The following is a 24091-nucleotide window of genomic DNA, read 5'->3' on the forward strand; positions in this document are numbered from 1 at the left end:
AATATTACAGGCCCAATAACACATTCTGTGACAATTCCATTGTTAAGAACACTTTTTAACACCTTTTTTTTCAGTAAAAAATATCTTCATTGTAATTTCTGGCCAGTTTCAGGAGTTTGGGAGATTCTACAGCTTGCTGGACTATCTTTGACTGATTCAGTATACAGCAATTACATTTCTGACCCTGGTGCAATTAGAGTATGTGGTTCTGCACCTGATGCTGTTACAAAAAAGCAAAATCAAGCAAAATTGTTTCTCAAAATAGCTGACTCGCTACAGCAAAGGGCTATGAAAACAAAGCATTCCATGCCTCTTTGTACTGGACAGGTCACGAGAAACATTGATTGCTGTAATGATGTAATTGGACATGCAGTATAGATGCACCAGCAGGCCAACAGTGTTATAGTTAGCTGTCTGCCTTGTGGACTGGAACTATATCCAGTGTTACTGCTCCAGTCTCCCTCACTGCAACAGAGGCACACCCTTGGCTGCAGTGAGCTTCTGTTAATGAGTTACTGCTACGTGTTACAAAGAGGAATGTAAGCCATCCGAACTCACAGTGCACTCACCCAGGAACTATTGTTCAGTGGCTGACAATGACCATCACGCGCAAGTTCAAACACATGGACTGTGTAGTCCATACTACCATCTTTGTAAATGAGGTCTCCTATAGCCTGTGACACTTATAATTAAGTGGATCAAGGAGAGGTGTTTGCTTGATTTAAGTCACATTTGGCAGATGTCTGGTCCCACTGGTCCCTTACATTTAAAGATTCATACCCCTCACAGGCTGGGACTGAAACTGGAATGAAATCTGTCAGTTGATCTTGCAGCTTCTCAAATGTGAGTTATGGCATCCCAACATTTTGCATAGACTTGCTCAAGTTATCACAAGTCAAATGGTGTCAAATGGTGGAGGTGTTGTTCAGGATGAGACAGGTTAAGCTGATGGTTGTGTATGATTTCTCATTTCACTTAATATTTTCAGTGAAGGTTTGTATGTCACCTTTAACAGATTTTTTTTTTGCCTGGTCTCAACTACAAGGGAAAATTAAACTCAGCACCTTCAAAAATTTCCCATGTGAATGTTCTTTTGAGCATAATCTAAGATGGACAGGCTAAACTCGATATAGAGTGTCTGTCTTACCCTCCCTCTTATGTCCTGGCCTTATTGTAACCCTTGGCACCATATCCTTTTTCCTCTCAGCAAACTTGCAGGACCAGAGAAGGATAAGATTTCACTAATCATGCACTACACTGGCTTACTCTTAGAACATGTTTCTTATTAAATAAAACTGTGCTGAAGGCCAAAGTACCTGTGGCTGTTGAAGCTGGATTACAGCACCACCCTTCCTATCCTCCCAAACCCCTCATGGAGCGTTCCTGATTATTATTATAGTGATTTGGCTGGCTTGCAGGACTCCTCCCCCCACAGCTGAAGTACTGTATAAATGCAGCTTGAGCCCTGGCAACTTGCTAAATGAGAAGTCAGAGGTTCAAAATCCAGGATGAAGAGATTGAGCTTGACTGTCTTCATGCTGCTGCTGTTGGCAGCTGTCGAAGGTGAGCAGTGGACAAGGTGGTGCTGATAGAGTAATTAGGGAATAGGACCACTGACCACACAGTTCCCATGCTTTCTCATAACATTAGTTGAAATGGCTGACGTAAGGTTCTGGCATACTTTTGATTATTATAACAGTGCCTATGAAAACTATAAGCAAAATATAACAATTATTACAAGGCACTGATGTGCAATTTGCAATAAAAATGTGGTCCTGTTTTTTTCCTGTTCTTTATGCAATTCTTTATACAAGGGTTTTTGTAGTCGACAGAGTCTGTGCTCAACACTTTGACAGCATAATATTTGCTAAAACAAAAGACACAAAATTATTGTAAGCAATGCTACTGTAATCTGATCACAGACCTGTAGTATTGGGTCCATATTCTTGTGCTTCTTTCAGTCACTGATTTTTTTCTTGCAGCTGATAATGCTGAAGTTCAGATCTGGTCATGTGTGAACAGAGGGCTCTGCCGGCGATTTTGCTCTGTCCAGGAGTATGTTGTTGGCTATGATGGTTGCCCTCGAAGATACAGGTGCTTCATATAGCCATTACATGTGCTTTAGCAGTGTAGTATATTTGACTTATTCATTAAAAATAGCCTTTTAAAAATTTTTACCTCTAAAATATGTGAGCTTTGGAATCCTACCCGCATTCATTGTGAGATAAAAATAAGATTTAATGATGAGGTTCAGTTAAAAATGTGATCTATTTAATTACTGGCTACCATCATTTACCTTTCAGGAATTAGATTGATGTGATGTGTCATCAATGAAACTGTTTCTTTGTTCCAAATACTTTGTTCCAAAGAACCAAAAGAATATGTAGATTTTATTAGTCTCACTGCACAATATCGAATAATCGTTTTCACACTAAGCAGAACAAATGTGCAGAGATTATACACATGCTTACATTCTCTGAAAACCCTGTTAGAAGGCAGGTGGTCTAGCTTTCAGAGCACTAGACTCTGGACCTGGAAGTTGTGGATTCTAAACCTGGAGGGAAGAGAGCTATAGTATCCTTGTACTTTACCTTAGTTTTTCTGTTAAATATCCAGATATATGTAAATGGAAAACCCAGTGCTGATTGCTTGTTTCATCATTTGTAGGTGCTGCGTTCTACGGGCATAACAAAAATGAAGTAAACCAACTGTGCCTGCAAAACACCACAACCTGAGAGCAGATGAACTTACTGTTTCAGATGATTCTCAGGGCTAAAAACTGATTGTAATTGTGTTTGCTTCCCGGCATTGTTTGGCTTTGTATATTGAGGGGAAGTAAACTAGTAACATCAAAATTAAAAATGTTTCATCATTTCTGTAAAGTAATTCAATAACAGCATCATCACATTCCTTTACCTCCTGTTAAATGTACAAAAATGTTATGTATGTGTTTGCTGTGCATGAACATAAACATATATATTTGTGCTGAAAACAAATAATGAATAATTCCATGAATAAATTCAATCTCAAACACTTGCCTTTTTGACTGGAGTTTTATGTAATACTAACTTTGACAAATTAAAATAGGGTTGAGTGGGAGGGTGCATTGGGAACCTTTCAGTATAACCATCTGTTAGTGTTGGGGGGGGGGGTCAACTAGCATTCCTTCATAAATAATACGTATACATATACACAGTGCCCTCCTTAATTATTCATACCTCGATTTATGAACAAAATCATGACATAACAAAAAGAATATATGTGTTGGATAAGTTTCCTGCTTCAAATGATTTAAAAAATATTATACTTTAATCTCAGTATCCTTGCACTGACAGTAGCGTGTATCATTAGGTAAGGGAGCTGTCCAAAGACAGCTGATTGACTACCATAAGTTGCAAGGTGATAATAAGGGGATGCACAGAAAAGCTGACTCTGCCACTTTCCACTGTGGTATCCATTATTAAGAAATGTTGGGCTACTGGTACAATGGAAACTTCACCACCATAGGTAGTGAAACAAGTGCATGTAAGTGTACACTCAAAGTCATGCCAAAAAGAGGTAATTTGTATTTGCCAAAGTACATCTGGATGACAGATGTACAAGTGTCTTGTAGTCAAACAAAATAAAATGGAATGCTCATTAGCACTGTGTTTGCAATAAAGGTAAAGCTTGTGTTAATTATAATTTTAAAAAAGTCATGCGTTTTGTGAAACATGGTGGAGGGTATGTTTTGATTTGAGGAAATTTGGCACTGACCATTCCTGGAGCCCTATTAAGATAGAAGGAATCATGGCCTCTACCATGGACCCAAGACATTTTGGCCAAAAACAAGCTTCCCTCTGCCAAGGAGCTTGAGCTTTGATAAAATGATAGACATTCCAGAATAACAGTGATCCAAGGCATTCATCACAATCTATCAAGAAGTGGTTATCTAAGCACAACATAAATGTTCTCAGCTGGCCATCTCAATCTCCAGACCCCAGTCCAACTGAACATTTGGGGTTCAAATTGAAGAAGAAAACCACTATCAAAGGAAAGGCAAAAGATCTTAAGTTTTGTTCGGCCGAATGATGAATATCCGCCCTCAGAAGTGGCAAAACCTCATAAAACCCATCACTTTTACAATATATTAAGAATACAGATTTATATATTTTGTCATGTCATGCTTTTGTTCCCATTAAATCAGGAGTGTGAATAAATATGTAGGGCACGGCATATACACACAAACAACGATGTGCGTGTGCATGCATGTGCATATAACAGAAGGTGTGGGTGCAGTGTACACATTTTCTATAAACAGGATTAAAACCGTCAAAGCAGCTTTAGTTAACATCAAGTCTGTCGCATCCTACCCGCATTGCATGGATACTACAGAACAATAACACAGTCAACTGACTGCCCTAGATAGCTGCGTGGCAGTTTTGTGAATGACATGTTGCTCATGTTCAAGTTTATGTCATCAACAAAAATTATTTCCATGTATGGTATGATTTTTTCTCTAGCTTAATTTTCTCAGAACAGCACAATTATTCACTATGTACCAAAAACAGAGAAAAGCTTAACACTTACCTTATGAAATGTTTTATCACTCTTCACAAATTACAAAAAACAAACTGCTAACAATACTAATATGCTATGGTAAAAAATCAACTTGTTTAGAGAATCAGTCGGTACTTTCATAAGAAAGAAAATTGAATGAATAAATAGAAAATGTCAGACAAATCAATAGACCAATTAATTCTCTGATTTCAGAGATTCCTGGATATTTTTCTTAAAAAAAAAAAAAACAACAGAATGCCTTCAGTGTGTGTGGCTGCAAAACCTCCATGTTGTGCCAAGGTGGTTCCCACGTCCCAAGTAAACTTTTAACGATGAAGAGCTACAAATTCGAATTCAAAGAGTTACAGGTATGGACAAATTCAGTTGCAGAGGAATATCTGTCCTCACATATCTGAAGCAATAATGAGCAACACAAATGAAGCTGACAATGACCCTGTTCATACACATACTCCAATTCATTCAACATTATAGTGAGCTTGTGCCTGACAAATTTAACCAAGCCACTATTTTGTAGTGTCTAAAGAAAAAACCATGTCTGGCATGGTTCAGCAGAGGTCAAAAACATAGCAGTCAAGTGTAAACATATGCTGATGCTTTGTTCCATTCAGTATCATCTGGGTTATCATTAAATCTTTGTTCTTCTATGATTTTGTCACAACAGCATGACACCAGATTAAACACCCACAGGTCTGTTTACAGATGGGGGGGGGGGGGGGGGTGCAAGAATGTATCTTTGATGTCCAATTTAAGATTAGTTTCAGAGTTCTTTTAAAAACATTAATTTTGCACCCCTGCATAAATCTGAATAGTGCCTGCTTACAGAAGAGCATTCAATTGATTTGGACAACACAGATAAGTTGCTTTTAGTATTAAGCCCTCTTTATCCTTTAATGTGATTGCCTAGAGCTCAACTTGGGCTGTAGTTTTTAATGTAAGAACTGCAAATGATAACCCCCTCCTCAAACAGATGTGTGAATGATCTGATGGATTAAATCATATTCATTAAATCGTCTTTCATATTAACACCATGGAAGCAAAATCTCTAGTATTTTTGCATTCAAATTGGACAAAAAAATTAAATAAAAATAAAAACATGTTTTCCATCGATGGTGAAAACATACACAAGGCTTTAGCCCATTTATCAGTTGTTGGCTAACTTGAACATAACCATGCATCTGGTTACACACAGTCTATCACCTATATAATGCCAACTGTCTTTGGGTAGCACTTAATAGCAGGAAAGCTGAACTGTTAGCTCATTTCACTCAGCCGACCCGGCTGATGCAGAGACTATGCACCACAATGCTCTCCACTTAAACCAACTTTCCAATTGACAAACAGACAATATTGAGCACATTATGATAACAGAAATAGAAGCAAGTATAAAAATGCCATTGTCACTTTATTTATACCTTTTTTCTGAAGAACAGGCACATACAATAAGGGTAGCTAATGCTGAATATCTATTAACAAAATTGCAAATACTTTTTTCGTAGTATTCACCATCACACTACAGAGAAAGAAACTGTATCCAGATGTATTACTTATTTATTATAAAATATGCTCACTCACTCAATGTTGTGACTACAACACTAAACACAGTTAATCCATGGACATGCATTGGAGGGGGTGATTGGTGGACTGTAACTACATCATATTTATTCATATGTATAAAAAATACCTTACAGCAAAACAAGAATCCCTGCTTATAAGTAATATTTCCTATAAACAATGTATCAAAAGTGCCATGGTGACAACACTGAAAAGATGCATTTGGATACAGTCCCTTTTTCAAACGTGTTTATTCTTACCTTTAAAGCCTTACAACTAGAAAACAGAATTCAAAATGTAAAGAAAAAAAAAAACTACAATAGCAAAGCTTTTTACGCAAATAGTCACACAGAATAAGGCTTTTGGGACGAAAGACATGTAATGATGTCTTTAAAATGTATGAACCAAAATAACGTACTCTTCATTCACATAAGATGCTGTATGAAAAATTGCAGTTTCAGAATCCTGAAAGCATGACCGTTCTGTTAGCATTACACAATTTTAAAGCAACTGAAGCAGCAATTAGATTCTGAAAACAAAATATGCTGTTGTCAGTGTAAATAACGCACTGCTTTAAATTTCAAATCAAGCAAAGAAAATGTGACATAATTAACCAAAATGTAAAGGTCTCATTTGTTACAGCATGAGAAGCTGCTTACATCGTATGAAAAATATCAATTACAGCTGAACCTATTTAATGTTCCCAAAATCCAGAACTTCTGAATTTTCAAGCAAGAAAATATTAAATGGGTTCTTCTGTGTAAAAAAAAAAAGCACTGACAGTTTACTTCAAATACAGAGTGCCTGCTGCTCGAACAAGAAAGAGGGGAGCTATAAACTCCGCATCAAAAAAAAAAAAAACATAAGCATTTAGAGCCAGAAGAAATCTGCAATATGAGAGACTACTCAAAACAAATATCAGTCAGATGAGTTCATATGAAAAAGTGGTCAACAAGGTCCAAGGGGAAAAAACTGATGTGCAGACCTGGAATTTGAAGATAACCAATAGCTAACCCCTATGAATCAAGACAAAACAAAACCAGTGTATCTCCTGCAGCAATTTTGATATTGCAGGGCTGTATCCTAATGAGGCTGGCATGTTCTGTTTCTGATCATTTCTACTTTGTTTTCTTTTCCATCACCAGGGAGTCATGAAGTTTTGAAACATTCTTCTCAAACTGGTCCATCACCAATGTCCCGTTTTCATCAAAGAAAGTTCCCACTGACTTTGTGAACTCTGTCTCCCTTGACTGTTTGGATTTACCATCAATAAACGCTACTCTTAGAGTGTACTGGTCATCAAACCTGCAAAGCACAAAATATTAGGGGTATATTTTTCATAGAAAGCAAGATGTAATGTGAATCACAATGTCCTGTCAAACTAGAAATATTTGATATGAGTCCTTGGTGGATATTTTCCTGTGTGAACAGCAAAAAATAAGAGCTATGAACTTGTAATATGCAATTAATGAAACACTAAGAAACAGGAGTTGTAGTTCAGGTACCTATACATTTACTAACAGAGATCAGCATTTAAGATAAGCGGTTGCGAGAATGCATGCATAACACGGTGAATAACTGTAGTATTTCAAAAATTAAAGGACTATTAGAGGCCTGAGAACGACTAACTTCTGACCTTGTATTCTGAAATTAAACAGGGGTCTGAAAAAGGGGTGTTTGGACCTCTTCAGACTGCATCTTGGTTCCACCTCAATTCCTACCCCTTACACCTGCTACGTGTACTACTTGCTGCTTATTACACATGTAGTATCACGTTGTGTTATGGATATTGTGATCTAGAGATTGTGTGATGTGTGGTAGTGTATGTATTGGCTTCCCTTGTTTTCTAGGCTGTCTACTTTCAGATTAGCACAAATTAACTTGTGGTAGTGCTTGAATAGTGTTGTGCTCACACTCACTGGTCTGGGAGTGTTGTTAGCCTGCTTTAACATTTTGTTGCTCATTTAACTTCAATGGACACATTTGTTCTCAGTCTCTGTGACCTTGACCTCTGATCTTGTGACCTGACAATCAATACGGTTCTAGGAGACAATGAGACAGACATTTCTGTCCTTTTAAATCAAAATCAATGAATTATTGGCATAGTGAAAACCTCAGTGACATTGAATATTGACCTCACAGGTAAAGTTTGTCTTTGCTCATCGGGTAAAGTCAAATTTAATCCAAATCAGTAAGTAACAGGTCAAGGGAATAAGCAGTACAAAGAGTACAAAAAAAAAAAAGGACGCACCTTTTCAGACTTGATGAAAGCTGCCAGACATGGTCGGGGTCCATGCCAGCTGGGTCTTTCTGAATAGCCACCAGGAAGATGCTTTTCTCTTTGTACGAGGTGTACAAAGTAAGAATGCCCATCATTATGAAATAAGTAAAAATCAATTAAGGAAAAAACAATAGCAAAACATTTCATGGGAGTCACCAATTCATGGTCTTTTCACAAGTAGTTAGAGCTTCTAATGGGTTCTACTTAAGTATGTATGCAGTATTCGCACACACTAATATAAAAATGTACAAAGCCTGGAAATGTATCCTTGGTATCCTATCATTGTATAGTGAATGCATGTACAATGTGTATATTCAAATTTAATGCCTTTAGCTCAGCTGGCAACAACTTTGTTCATTGCTGTTTGGGTATGCGATGAGAACAGGGGCGGGGATCTCATTCGTAGAGGTGTGGACCTCTTTCACATTTATTTCATTGGTGCTGTGACTGGGATAACTGGCTACAGCTAAGCTTGGCTACTAGAGGTTGCTGCCGTGAGTAAGGATGTCAAAGGGAGGTGAGTGTAGCACAACTGAAAGTAGTAGCTTGTGTTAATCCTGACCAAAGGCAGTAGGGTAGCAAGTAGCAGAGTATTTTCAGTGGTGTCGTCACTCCTGAGTCTTCGCCAGCTTGCATCATTGCCTATGGAGCTAGGGAAAACTGTCTTTAGCTCAGCTGATAACGACCTTGGTCATTTAAGACTCTAGTTGTGTAACATGAACAGGGGTTTGGATCTTACTTGCAGAGGCGTGGACCTATTCCACGTTCATTACACAGATAGCTAAAACCTATGTGGAAATTAAATGTGCTACACTACAAACTATGTATTAAACAAAACATATTGTAGTTTAGCATTCTTGTATCTAATTTTAAGAAATGCTTGTTATTAGGAATATTTAAAATAACACATTTTGTGCCAATTTAAACACAGTACACACATAATTCCAGTACTTTATAAATATGATTATAAGACATTTGATTATTTATTATTTATAGGTTGCCAGGTCATGCAGTTGAGGCAGAGACCCTTCCTGTGTTCAAGTCTAGACTTGATGCAGTTTTGGATACTCTTCAATTAAGAAATGGCAAGCTTAGTTGGGCCGAATGGCCTGTTCTCATCATAATATGTTCTTATTGACTTGGCTATAAATTTTCAATAAATGTTCAGCATCCTCAGGTAGAGAAAGGAGTGATAATGGTTAATTATTACACTTAATTAAAAAGTCAACCAAATGTTTCACCTAATCAAGTTTGTCATTTTATGTACCTCATTTGGTTGTGCTCTCTAAACATGCATACTTTAACCCAAATAAATGTGCTGGCTTTCAAAGTACACATCATCATTTTGTTCTTATTTTGTTCTAGTTATTTTTAGTTACATGTTACAGTTATTCAGTACAATAAGGCACAGCCTAAAAATACTTAAAGCTGGCTTTGTTTACTAGCTGCTAAGGTTATGCATGGCTCCTAAACATAATTTTTCCAGCCAATTACATTAAGCATCTCAATTTTTCTTGCTTGATGACTGCAAACACACATTATAGTGTTTTGTAAGCAAAGTGAATTGTCGTATTCTGCATTTCTAAGCCACTTTCAGGGAATTCCACCAGCCTCTTAGTATGAACAAAATGTTCTCCAGTGAAGCAGCTCTCTGGTATCATTAGTGAACATCAAAGCAACAAAGCTGGCGCCCAAGGGAACACCATGTTAGTGTTATGGAGAGAAGAGGTATTAATGGCACCTTACAGGCTCATAATAATAACGTGGGCAATGCCTACCGGCTGTCTTACATATTGGTTGAATTCTAACATTTAATGAGAAGAATTTCCCTTACCTTCAGCCATTTCAGTTAATACGTGGAAAAACAAATACTTCTTAAATTTTTTCACATGCACAATATTATGTTGTAGTTCTACGATCGTGCTGAACACTGTCTGCCATTCACATTCTCAAAGTTGCAGTGTGAATATGTCTCACATCAACATCCGTCTTTAACCACTACAAAGTCTCGCAGATGTAACTGAACTAACCCGAAAGCGAGATGCACACTGAATCACACATACACTTCCTCTAAAAACCATCAGCTCTGCACCTGTTTCCTTTTGTTTTAGATCACCTCAAAATACATATCCTACTGCGTTTCTTAAAAGGATATGATATAACACAGCATGCCAGGACTGGTTTGGACTCAGGGAAGGGGTGAAGGTAGTCCCACACTAAAGCTACAATGGCGAAGAGGCAGGAAACTGTGCATATGAACAGACGGCCATCTACAAGGTTGAAGTTCTCCACGTAGCCGTATTTCTCCAAGAGGACCTACAAAAAGCAAGAACAATTAAAATGAGATACAATATAATTTCCCTAAAAGTACAACCATTTGTGCTTGATTTCTTTTGGTCAAGGGCAATCACAGTTGAGACCCTAGCAAGAAGCTCCTCCTGGAATCATCATGATCCCATGAGCACATATACCTTCTTGGCGGCATCATCAAGAGAATTCTTCACAGCAGCTCCATCCCACTTATCAATTTTCACTGGCTTTTCATCAATCCTCCACTGAAACGGAACAGTGCACACATGAACATTTTAATCATAAAAAAATACCTCAGCTGTTTCAACAACTGCACCTACACATCCTTGTTACTATAAAAACCCTTGTCTTTTTAGATTTGCTAACCCATGTTCTGGAGTGGCTTGATATTGTGCTAACTTATCTGACCCATCCACCCTTTACTCATGTATCTTTAACTTGATTTAACTTGAGCTGAAGACGACAGAGCCGGCAGTAGCTACAAGTAACACGTCATCCTCCCAAAACAGAGAAAGCAAAGTGTGCAAGCTAGCCAACTTACATTTAGTCTAGTCGGCATTTGCACTAGAGTTAAATTCACTATTTCAACGTTGGCTGACATACGTACTGATGTGGATAGCGAGAGACGTCTTATTCAATGTTGGCTTATAGGATAGCTACCTGGCTAACGTGAAACCGTTAGTTAGCTAGAGTAGCAAGCTAGTCATGCAATGTGGACAAGGCAAACAAGCGCAGGTAGTTGGCTAATATACTGACGAAACGGACTGCAAGTGGCTAACGTCAGGTAGCTAACATTTATCAATCCGTATGTTAGCTAGTTAGCTAGCCAATTTACTGTATACCAGCTAGCAAAACCCCAGTGACCCGTGAAGCTCAATAAATGCGTAATAGACAACCGTTAGCTAGCTAACACTTGCTGGATAAACTAAGCTATAGCTGGCTAAAATGTTAGCTGTTAGCTAGCAAGAAAGCCAGCCAGCCAAGTGTCTGGCGCATGACATCCACCTACAACTAGCAGTGCACATTTAGTCACAATATACCGCAACAGGCCATTTTACAAACGCGGGAACGTTTTAGCTAGCTTGGGCATATATTAACGGTAATTAATGTCACTAATTTATTCAGCTACAGAAAATAATGACTTCGTTGTTTCTTTCCTGAGAACTCTGAATGAACAACCGTCACCATATGCTCAAGCAGAACAAAACGGACAATCCATTGTAAACATCAAATACAGTACAACTCGTTCGCACGACATATATGCATTTGGAAAATGCTACCATGACGACAATCACACTGAATCAGTTAGAAAAAATAAACATGTTACTTTCTCCAGTAAGCCACTCTTCCCGTTTTTCGCCGCCATCTTTTCTTCCTGTTCGTTTGCCGTGACCTGGGACAATGTGATTGGGTAACATCACAATTTCAAAACACCAATCGACAGCACAGAAATGCTAACGTTGATGGTTGAGTAATTACGTATACGGAAGAGGGAGTGCGGCCAGATCGCTCATCTAAGGACAGTGTACCAGGTATTCATTTGCCTTGCAGTATCTGGTGCGGTACCATATACACTCTCTGGGCACTTTATTGGGAACACTATGCCAATACTGGGTAGGGCCTCCGTTTGCTCTCAAAACAGCCTCACTTCTTCGTGGCATGGATTCCACAAGATGTTGGAAACACTCCTGTGAGATTCTAATCCATGTTGACATGATTGCATCACGCAATTTCTGCAGATTTATCAACTGCACATTCATGCTGCAAATCTCCCGTTCTACCACATCCCAAAGGTGTTTGTTAGATTCAGATTCGGTGACTGGGAAGGCCACTGAAGAACATTGAACTCACTGTCATGTCCATGAAACCAGTTTGAGACAACTTTTGCTTTGTGACATGGTGCATTATCATGCTGGAAGTAGCCATTAGAAGATGGGTAAATTGTGGCCATGAAGGGATGCACATTGTCAGCAACAGTACTCAAATAGGCTGTGGCATTCAAGCAATGATTGATTGATATTAACGGGCCCAAAGTGTGCCAAGAAAACATTCCCCACACCATTACACCACCGCCACCAGCTTGGACTGTTGACACAAGGCAGTTTGGGTCCATGGATTCTTGTTGCTGGCGCCAAATTCTGACCCTACCATCTGCGTGCCTCAGCAGAAATTGAGATTCATCAGACCAGGCTACATTTTTCCAGTCTTCAACTGTCCAGTTTTGGGGAGCCTGTGCCCAATGCAGCCTCAACTTTCTGTTCTTGGCTGACAGAAGTGGACCCCAATGTGGTCTTCTGCTGTTGTAGCCCATCTGCCTCAAGGTTCGACATGTTGTGCATTCAGATGCTGTACTGCTCACCAAAATTGTACAGAGTGGTTATCTGAGTTACTGTAGCCTTTCTGTCAGCTTGAACCAGTCTGGCCATTCTCCGTTGACCTCTCTCATCAACAAGGCGTTTCTATATGCAGAACTGCCGCTCACTGGATGTTTTTTGTTTTTGGCACCAATCTGAGTAAACTCTAAAGACTGTTGTGCGTGAAAATCCCAGGAGATCAGCAGTTGCAGAAATACTGAAACAAGCCCGTCTGGCACCAACAATCACGCCATGGTCAAAATCACTGAGATCACATTTTTCCCCATTCTGATGGTTGATATGAGCATTAACTGAAGCTCCTGATCCGTATCTGCATGATTTTATGCATTGCACTGCTGCCACACAATTGGCTGATTAGATAATTGCATGAATAAGTAGGTGTACAGGTGTTCCTAATAAAGTGCTCGATGGGTGTATATTTTGTGGTATGATATCTATCTAAAGGGGCGCATCTGATAAGAGCATTAGTCTTTCAACATAGCAGCGATTAATAGATGGAGAAGACTATAAACTCTGAAACAGAACATAGTCTACAGAACAGAGTTCTGAGATCTCAAGTAGTCTCAAGAACAGTGGCAAAAAGTGCCTCCAAAGTTAAGCAGGCTGCTCTTTCTGGGAAGTAGAATGGGTGTCCTAGGGATGTCCGAGGGCATGTCCCCCAGACACACTTTTTCAATATACAAATGGTGCAATCCGGTGTTTTTTTTTCTCTCTCACAAATTTGCCATAAATTACATTCATTTTTATGGTTAACCTCTTACAGGTTCAAATGAGTCATTGACACTGTATAATGTTACTGAAATAACAAATATTAAACTCCTTAACCAATGCAACATGAAAAAAAACATACTGTCATTCAAAATGTTTACCATTTGTCAAATGTCAAGGTCATACCATTCTAATGGAATAGCTCTTTGGAGTTGCCTATCTATAGAATAGCCCCAATCAGTCTGTGTCATTTTCTCTTTTCTCTCTTTCCTGATCTGAATGCTGGTCTCTCTCAGTGCCAACTGCCTTCTGACAACTGCACACAACATTCAAAATATTACATGTAAAGCCTATACATTCAAATAATAATTTGGATTGTATTTTACACTGTTCATCGTATCATCTCTAAATAAAAGAAGAGTTGTAAGAGGATAGGACAGGAACTTGGTTATCAGGAACGAACAGAGGAAAGCTTGAACTTGTCATGGCTTCAGACAGCACCAGACAGCTTGGCAGGCCTTCACATGGAAGTAGAGGGCTTCATAGGACTTAATATGACAGTAGAGAGCTTGACAATTTATGATAAAGTTTCAGATTCACATTACAGCAGACAATTTCTCAGGGTTTTACATGGCTACAGAGGGCTTTGCATGCTTTGAGACTGTATCTAAGGGCTTGACTAGGTATAAAATTGCAGTGAGGGGCTTGACAGGACCTTTTTCAGTTACAGAGACAGTGATATGGCTGCAAAAGGCTTAAGAAGACCTCAAATGCATTGACAGTGCCTCTTACAGCTGTAAAGGAAATGGTTTGTCTACACAGAACATTAAGGGTCTTGTAAGGCCATTAGAAGGCACTTGTTCAAAGCAGATTTTCCCCCCCATATATAACCTCACCTCTGTGTTTGCATGTACTAGTGTGTCATGGTTAATTACTAGATCAAAATCATATTGATGAGGCAATTTGTAGACCAAATTCTGGAAACAACTCATCTGCCACATGTAATTAAACATTCTATTCTACTGCATTCCCCTGGAGAGATTGGCTGTTAATATTCGGGATAGTTTTTTGTTGTTTTGAACTCTCAAAATAAAATGATTCTGTGAATTTCTCTTAACAACCTTTAGTCAACCATGAAACCTATACATAAGGCAGGAACAATGACCTAAGATTTAATTTTTATTACAAACTGCAATGTCATTGCAGATAACTGAGCTAAAGGAAGACAACCAAGATACACAGGTTATCTCCAAAATTCACTCTGCAAATTTATTACATCATAAAACTAGGACCAATGTTTGACATTCCCTTAGTGTGCAACACATTAAAACAATCACATGATCAAATATAAAATTCTTCCTCATAATTTATTTAATTCATATAACATTAGAATATTAAATAACATTAAATGCATTCATGTTATTTAATAGAACATTAAATAACATTTAATGTTATATTAAATAATTCAAAAGCAAAAGCAATCCTTCAAACATATATTCAACACTTATGATACGAATGTTGCTTTTTGGCCAACTTTTGAACATACTAATGGCTACGACAGCTTTTGGAACACTTAGGCTATACAAAAAATAACATCAAATTAATGCATGCAATACTAATTGTAAAAAAAGTGGAAGACAAGAACTTTGAAAACCAGGAATAGTCCTGAGAAATCCTTATATTTTCCCTTGAAAGAAACCGTAATTATGAATTGTTCTATGCAGAAAAAAACACTAAGTAAGTGTTTTGGGTGATGTACAGCATTCACAACTCAGTTTTTTGGGAGGTCATTTACTTTTGGTATTTGAACATATCAAGCATATATTTCTGGGGTTCATTTTCAAATACTTTACAAGTAATTCCTAACTTGAATTTTCTAAATAGGCTGTATGGTAAATCAAATAATTAAGAAGGCCTAAGGTGCTGTTGAACATTTTTACATTAAGGAACATGCTTTAACAATGTAAACAGTCTGAGTGATTTATCTTTCAGCAGTCCCCTCCACACATCCAAAATCAGTATTTAGTATGAAGAACAGGATTAAACATCTCATCAGTCATTGATTTGATTACAGAAATTAAATTATTTTGCCGAGTACAGCCACAGAATATCTTCACACATTTTTCAGTTTTTTTCCCCAGCAGATGTGTTTGTTAGACAGCATCACGTTATGGGTGTGGTTGAATGAAAAATCCAGTAAAATTAGAGTACTCTGTACATCTGATTCTACAGGGCAACAGTCCATTACTGTATTTATGAAGAGCCACAGTACGTTTATTATTTCCCACATTAGATCAGTAACAGGCTGTTACAAACCTGAGATTTTCTAGGTTGTGCCGCTGTCCTATACTTGTTTGTATCAAAGGTAAATAAAATAAACAATATCACCTTAAACTACAGGATGATAGTAACAGTCAAAAAACAAAACCAAAATATGCTCTCTGCTTACAAACATAAGACATTTTCAATTAAGTTAATTTGGCACAAACCAAGTACTTTCCCCTGAAATAAAATATGTGCATGAACCTATATACAACAGGGCAAATGTATACAGGCAGGTGTGCATACATTTGTGTCCATACTGTGCATATTCATTATCACTTTTAAAAGTGAAGTATTTAGACACTTGATATGACTAAAGCTCATTTTAACAGATATGATTAGCAGAAAATGTTTATAAAAACATGCAAAAAGCATGAAGTGAAAGTATTTCTCAAATTAAATCTATAGCCCTTGAAATGATTTTACTTATCAAAGAGCTAATAAATGAACATTATTGTCTAGTAATGCACCAGATCCTTTGTTTTTCCTTTTGGAATCCTTTCTGGCCTAATATATTGTCTTTATAAACGGTTCAGATTTTCCAGTGAATACTTCTGTTTGTCTAATTTGGTGTTCTTAACCTTCATCTGACACCTCTGACATCTACACTGAAGATTACAGGGAATTACAGGGAAAGAGGAAAAGGCTGACTAGGCATCATGTAATACATTAGTACATGAAGCTGGTGTGACTTTGATGGGCTTTTGACATGTTTTATCCTATAGGCATGTTTATTTTTCCCTGAATTTCCCATCCTGGCAAAATAGTGATATCACATTTGCAATGTCATTAGGTGACTATATATTCTAAATAAAAACAACATTCAATTATTTGTGAGAAGATTTTAAGATACTGTAGTTACATGGCTGAATCACTCCTACCTCCTGAATGCTTGCTAGATTTGTCTAAGCAACACTGGGTTGTAATTTTGAAAATTAGTGCTTGTGAACTGAAATGTTTTGATATGACTGCATCACTGGCTATCACAGATAACATTTTTATAATAAAAATGTATTTTTACGATGATCCTGGAAATATATTTTTGAAGGTTCACACGACTGGGCATTTAGATGAATCTTTCGAACTGCATTTGGCCAAATCTAAGATTTGGGGAATCCCTCTGGATTTGGGGAATCCCTCCACAGCGAAAAACATTTTAAAATATCAGGTGAAATAATCCATAGGAAAAAAATGTATTCCGACAGCATGATTATCAAACAATTTCCCAATTAACATCACAGAAGAGGTGAAACTACATTACGTCATGTGCTTCAAAAGGGATGAGAATGGAGGTAGGAACAATCCAAAAGAAATATACTGTATGCAAGAATCAGTGTTATTTCCCATTTGAGCAATTAAATCCATGATTTTAAAAATGTAATTGCATCAATGTCTAAATCACTTGCCTTTTGCAACTTTAATTCATTATTGTATTGTTTTACAAACTAGTTACATATTAGTTCTCTCAAAACAAAACAACAAAAAACTTGTCAGAAACCATGCAGAATTTTCCACCACTGACCACAAATTCAGATTTTGTCAACATAACCCATTTAATAACAAAACAAATAATTACGCCATTTATATTTTGCCTCTAAGTATTCCATTCCATTTCATTCTCCATTATCAAGGTCTGGATAAATACACAGCATACCTACAAGTTTCTCCCCAGTGAAGATCATAAACATTCTTAGTATTCTTTCATTCTGATCACAATAGTGGACTCTCAGATTTATGATGCAAAAATAACCAGAGTGCAGCTAATTCTTAACAATGCCCCATTTTTGTTTGGGTTCAAACAGTGTCTTTCCCCTGAATTTGGTAAATAGACCTGTATGACACTGATCAGCAGTTCCTAGGCTATTGGAATTCAGGAATCCTTTTTTCCTTTTACTTTGCCATTCAAACAAAAAGTTTAAATGTACCCATTGAATAAATTGTAGTCATTACACTTTTAACTGGGATGGGTTTGATGTCGCATCAAACAGTCCACCAATGTAATTACCCTAATTTTTCTGAGCCAGTGCCATTTCAAGCTCATGTCAGCATCAAGTCATGAGAATGATGCATGATGGTCATTCAGTGCAATTCAGTCATGGGTGTTTTAGTCAGGTGTTATACACCTCAAACTGAACAGTGAAACCATGACATTACTTAAATACAAATTTCCTTATTCTGCAGATTAATCAATTTTGCCCCTTCAAATAAAGGGTTAATTATTTAAAGTCCAATGGGAAATTTTAACCTCCCAACTACAAATTACACACTGCGCAAGTAATTTGATGTACCAAATTAATACAGAAAATCCTCTAACCATTTGTGTCTCTGTTGCAAAAAACTGCATAACCAAGCAGAAATTACTGCTCTGGACTAGTAAAAATAAGACCTTTTTCCCATATCCCCAAAAATATAGGTTTTTCAATTCAACTCCCTACAACTGCAGATTTATCAAAATAACTAATAATAAGTAGTTAAAGGTGGGGCCACTGGCCAAAAATATGACATTGAATACAGTGTGCATTCACAAGTAGTAGTGTGTATTTATTACAGCTGTAAGATATTGGATAAGCCTACAGTGATTGAAAAAAAAGATCAAAAACTAGACAAGCATCCAAAGGGCAGAGAGGTAGTTATGATGCCAATTTTACGTTCATGGTAGTTAACTGAACATATTCAGGCCAGCAAGGTATTTTCCATACAAAACCTGAACATGAAACTGATTTTTTTGCCAATTATCATATAAATATGGCACTGAGATCAAGGACTGGAAGATAAATATAAGCATCTAGTAGTTTAAAATACATAAATTCTCCGATCAAATCCTAAATTCAATTACTAAACATGTACAGATCAGAGTTTCAAACAGTATAAAACTACTAAATATAGAACACTAGTAATTTCAGTTTTAGAATTTAGTTTTATACACAATACATTCCCTCTGTGCATTATAGTACAGATTCTGCTTCTCCTACTGGTTCTGCCGTTAACACAGTCAGCAAGAAATGGATCCAAGTTGCCTAAGGAGCAAAATGACATGATGTGTAGACAATGTGTTGGTTGACTGAACAAAGAACACTTAATATTTGTGGTTGTAGTCTGAAGTGCTAGCTCTTTTTGAAGATCCTTACTGATCTGCGTGGACTGTATTCTTCACTACCACCAGCAAAGACCCATGATCGGAGCAGGTACTTGTCAGGACTTGTCTTTCGCCTGTCCACCTTTTTACACTCCATGTTAAACTGTCTTTGCAGTTTTAATGCTAGCTTGTGGTCCTCCTTCTCTTGCTGCAAGCGTTGTCCATATAAAGACCCCACATCACTCTCAGTGTCAAAGACATCTTGGCACTGGGGTCTAAATTTCTTGGCTCTCCCTCCCACTTCCAAGTGCTTAGTTTTTTGGCTCCTCTTCCTGCCCCTCCTTGAGGTAGGTCTGCCCTTGACACTGCTTCTGGCATTTGAATTGTTTCTTTGGTCCTGTGTGTCCATCACTTTTTGATTACATTGTATCACTTCTGCACAATTGTTATAAATGAGCAATATCTGCCTTTCTTGGGCTGTGGATAGTATACTGTCTTTTACAGACCCTGTCCCCATGTCCTCAGCTGCCTGACAATCAGTGATGCAAGTCCCCTCAGTGGAGACAATTTCAATTGGGGTTTGGGACTTGGCTGATCGTTTTAGAGAAGTACTTTGTTCTGCGATGGGTTGATCAAATATTAACCTCCTCTTATTACATGTTAAATTTTCTCCCTTTTCCTGTCCAGAGATGTCAGCCTTCATAATGGAAACACTGCCATGCTGTTTCAGCGCATTTTCTCCTCGAAGATTTGTACAGAATTTACTCCTCTTATGATGACAGTTCTTCTTGACAGTAACATCAAAGACAGGGCTGGTTATGGTACCCTTGGAAGAAACCTTGGTGTGCTGACGGTCCATCTCAATTTGCTTCCACTTCTGGAGGATGGTGGGGCTGGCCTCGTAGCTGGTAGGTTTCTGCAAACTGCGGTTCAGATTCCTGGGTGTTGACTTCACTATGGTGGGCTCTAACAATCTCCCATCTGGCAGCCTCTTTGGGGGGGTGCAAGGTGAGCAGACGATGGGCTTGAAGTGGTTCAGCTCCTCAGAGATGCTGTCATTGCTCTCAGGGCTGATGGACCTCTCTGGTCTAGTCAAAGGAACGGTAAAGGAGGTAGACGCAGCAGCAGCAAAAACACCTCTCCACAAGAGCTTCTTGTCAGGGATGAGGACGGGTGCGGAAAGAGAACGACTGTTCTCAGAGGAGAGCAGGATTCCTGCATTATAGCTATAGGTAATGCAGGCCTGTAGAATGAAAAAATATATTAGTATAAACATTAACCTCCAGACCAAAGCTAAATTTAAACCCTGGAAAGTTCTGGTGATAATTTTAAAACATCCAAGTTCCACTAACAGCTATATTCTCATTAGCACATTTTTGAGTTAAATCTTGAGTGTCAATGTGGAAAAAGATATGCTCAATTGTTATTCTGACTTCATCCATCTATCTCCACCCTTTACAAAAAGTGCATACCTTGGCCATTGCAGCAAGTTCTGAAGGACAACCATCCTTCTCTCTGCCGTCTTCTGTTTCAGTACAACTTCTGCTTCTTTGCACCACATGATTCTGGAGACTAATGAGAGAGTTAATTTTCCTTCCCCCCCTTTACACTTTTACATCTGATTTGGCAATTGGCTTATCTCATCATAATCATCCCTATTTTCTTATTGTACTTTAGGCTTATCTCACCATATAAAACCCCTCCCATAATACATGCATACCACCCGGTATGAGGAAGGGACGATGGCCGACACATCACTCGCACAATGGTTCCACTGCTGTGAGCTCCCAGTTACTGTTGTCAAATGTCACTACTGGCATAGAACCCGGCCACAGGGCTCAGCCTCGGCTGGCACTTTGACTGACTGAGCCACTCAGGAGCCCACTTTTAATGTTTTTGAGAAAATGTAAATGCAAAATACAGAAAATAAATGGATAAAGTTACTGCTGCATTAGAAGCAGTCATACTGAATGAGTTATTACATTCGACTGGAAGGTGGTGAGCTTCTGGTTTTGCGAATGAAGGCAGATACATATCTGGTTCTCATTCCAGATGGCTCTTCATTCTCCAAATCTGATGACACTCCACAGAACTGAGGAAGACAAACAACATTCAAGATACTTCATATTGCTATATCACTTCCTTAATGTGAATCCTGGTGAAAACCATTATGGAAAATACAGAACTAAAACCATATGCCAGCCTTTTTATTGGAGGCTGATCAAAACCAATGCACCAACGTTGTCTGAGATATTGACATCTTGATTTTTCTAATCTGTTCTTCCAAACACAATCCATCAATGAAAGACCATAATCTGTGCCACGATGTTGATGCTGCTCTGATTCTGCTAAATGCATAAAACAAAATAATCAACGATCTAAGAATACAAAATAAGTTACCAAGCTGTAACAAAAAACTGCACCTCTTTACTTACAATCTCTCATCACACCCTATTTTCCTTCCAAATCACACTGCTCTGCTACCTGTGGACAACTTGCAGTAATTTACGTAGAATTCCAATAGATTCAACCAGTACCATGTTGTTATGTTGCATTGATCAAGGCTGTTGTGCTTGTTTGTGCTCATTTGCATGGCCATACATCTTTGCCTATAATAAATGTAAAAAACCTACAGAATCCTTAAAGTGCTTCGGTAATCCATATTCCTCCATTTCTTCATGGGACTGTGCTCTTCTCTTCTCCTCATTCATCACTGCCTGAAAGAAGGAATAAACTGCATTATTAAGACAGCTTTTGTATTAGGATTGCCTAACTGAGATGGCATTTAAAGGGAGACTGCAAGGAAGCTATCACACAAATGTTATTTCCTAAGAGAGGTAAAATGCAACATTCAGAGATTTTACAACAAGCAAGTATCTTGATTAACAAATCCTCTCAGGACAAACCTCCTTTATAACTAAGTTATAATTATTCCTTCAACCTTTCAACAAGGCTGGCTTAGAATACTTGCTTAGATATAGATTGTATCAGATAAAGGGACAGTTTAAACTGTCTGTTTTCCTCCACTCACATCCATGTCTCCAATTAGCCAGTATTTTTGATTCAGCTTTCTACTGCCGTCTCCTTTTCCGTCACATGAATGATCACATTATGCACTCGGGTCTAGCCAAAACACCTAAGTTGACTTCATTTATCTCATACATCTGCCTTCTCAAAAAATTTGAAGATGCAACCGCATCTCGATATATGATTTCACACACAAGCAATCTCATAATATGAGGAAGTAATGTGCTTGAACACAGTGTAAACAACAAAGGGCATACACATTTTAAAACATAAAACAAAAGTTCAAAATAGCAGAAAACGCACCTTTTTCTGTTGCTGTTTATACTCCTGTGGAATCTCTCCAGGTTTGCAGAAAGTTTTTTCTGTTGAAAAGTTAGAGTCACTTGCATTAACATCAAATTCACTCATCGAGTAGGTTATTTTCTTCAGCAATTAAATAACCCATACAACCTTTCTACCTGTAGGTTAAAAGGGAAAGAGACGTAGTATGAAACGATTTTGGAATTAACAGATCGAAATCAAAACGTCTCCGCAAGAACTTAAGTCTGTGTCTTAAATAATCATCTTGGCAAAGCTTCTTGCTTAACTATATATCACTTCAATCTGTTGTATTCAATGGCTCCACCCACTGCAAACTCCACATGTCCGGGCTAGTCAGACATACAGTAGAATTGTCCAGACATGCGAGATACATATGCAAGTAACGTTAAGCTGAATTCAGTCAGCTAGCAAGCTAAGACGCTGCTTATTAGTGTCGATAAATGCATTAGCCACGCTATTGTACAACTTTGTCTAGAAAGAGGGGACAGACAATAGCCCCAAATTAGCTGGCCAATACTTTATCATAACTACTGTCACCTGCCGAACCCCGAAAAAACCCTAAAATAAAAAGCTAACTTACCTACTTTTTCGATCAACTAACGTTATTAAAACAGTTTTTGGAAAACTTAAAGTGGGAACACTACGACCGTCTTGAGTTAACTCAGCTTAGGACCTCCAAGAAGTTTGACAGCTAATAATTTGCATTCATTACCATCCCATTCCAAACTACCCCTTGACTACCGTTATCTTATTAGTTTGCAAAAACACTACAGAAGCACCAGCCAGTTAGCAATTTAAAGTATGACAGCCAGTTTAGTAATAGCAAAATCTGTTATAAAACCCAGTTCTACCATTATTACTGTCCACAACATGCAACTCTCAAAACGAGAGCCAGTGCAGGGAGACAACCATGCGATATTAGCTAAAGTTAGCTTCATTTGGTATCATCGAGCTACGCAAGCAAACTAACTCCAACTAGTCATATCTGCATATCTGAATAAGACAAGTACACCAAAAGTAAATTAACGATTTAATCATACACGTAATCTGGATGTTATGATAGGTCTTTATTATGGTAGTAAGGGATCATTTCCACTATATCAGCTAGCTAGCTAACTAGCAATGGTCGTATCAAACTGTAACTTAGTGTACCTTCTCCAGCTGCGCCACCTCCCTCTCGCATCTCCATTCTTCGCTTACACTTCTCGGGATAGCTCTGTCGGACCATATCCCAGAGCTCGACGTTTATAAGACTTTTCTTTAGAGACTGTCTACGGGCCCAGCTGGACACTCGCAGCCGGCAAAGCGGACAGCACAGACTAGTAAACTCTACGCTCTGCTTGAAACATGGAAGACACACCGAGTGCTTACAAGGCATAGTCACAGGTTCCAAAAGGATCTCAAGGCACACCGGACACCTGGCTTCCTCCAGCGTAAGCAACCGTGCAGTCTCTTCAAATTCTGGTCCCTCATCAAGGCACCCGTTACTGCCTTTCTGTGTTACGTGCTGCCCATCAAGTCCATTTGTAGACTTGGCGGGGCTCGTCGCTGCCATATTTG

The 24091-nt window shown here is 38.2% G+C and overlaps 2 protein-coding genes across 2 annotated transcripts; both read right to left on the minus strand.

The window, feature by feature from the left end:
• Positions 1 to 6530: 6530 nt before the first annotated feature.
• On the minus strand, positions 6531 to 12092 carry spcs2 (signal peptidase complex subunit 2). Its single transcript, XM_036536704.1, has 5 exons — positions 12030 to 12092; positions 10864 to 10947; positions 10548 to 10708; positions 8363 to 8497; positions 6531 to 7416 (listed from the first exon to the last, which is right to left on the minus strand). The coding sequence occupies exons 1-5, from the start codon at positions 12066 to 12068 to the stop codon at positions 7230 to 7232; spliced, it is 606 nt and encodes a 201-aa protein (XP_036392597.1). The 5' UTR covers positions 12069 to 12092; the 3' UTR covers positions 6531 to 7229.
• A 6977-nt stretch (positions 12093 to 19069) lies between these two features.
• LOC118783373 (E3 ubiquitin-protein ligase RNF169-like) lies at positions 19070 to 24091 on the minus strand. Its single transcript, XM_036537212.1, has 6 exons — positions 23684 to 24091; positions 22514 to 22572; positions 21817 to 21900; positions 21166 to 21275; positions 20656 to 20755; positions 19070 to 20426 (listed from the first exon to the last, which is right to left on the minus strand). The coding sequence occupies exons 1-6, from the start codon at positions 24084 to 24086 to the stop codon at positions 19212 to 19214; spliced, it is 1971 nt and encodes a 656-aa protein (XP_036393105.1). The 5' UTR covers positions 24087 to 24091; the 3' UTR covers positions 19070 to 19211.

Source organism: Megalops cyprinoides, chromosome 9 (assembly GCF_013368585.1).
Source record: "Megalops cyprinoides isolate fMegCyp1 chromosome 9, fMegCyp1.pri, whole genome shotgun sequence".
NCBI lineage: Eukaryota > Metazoa > Chordata > Actinopteri > Elopiformes > Megalopidae > Megalops > Megalops cyprinoides.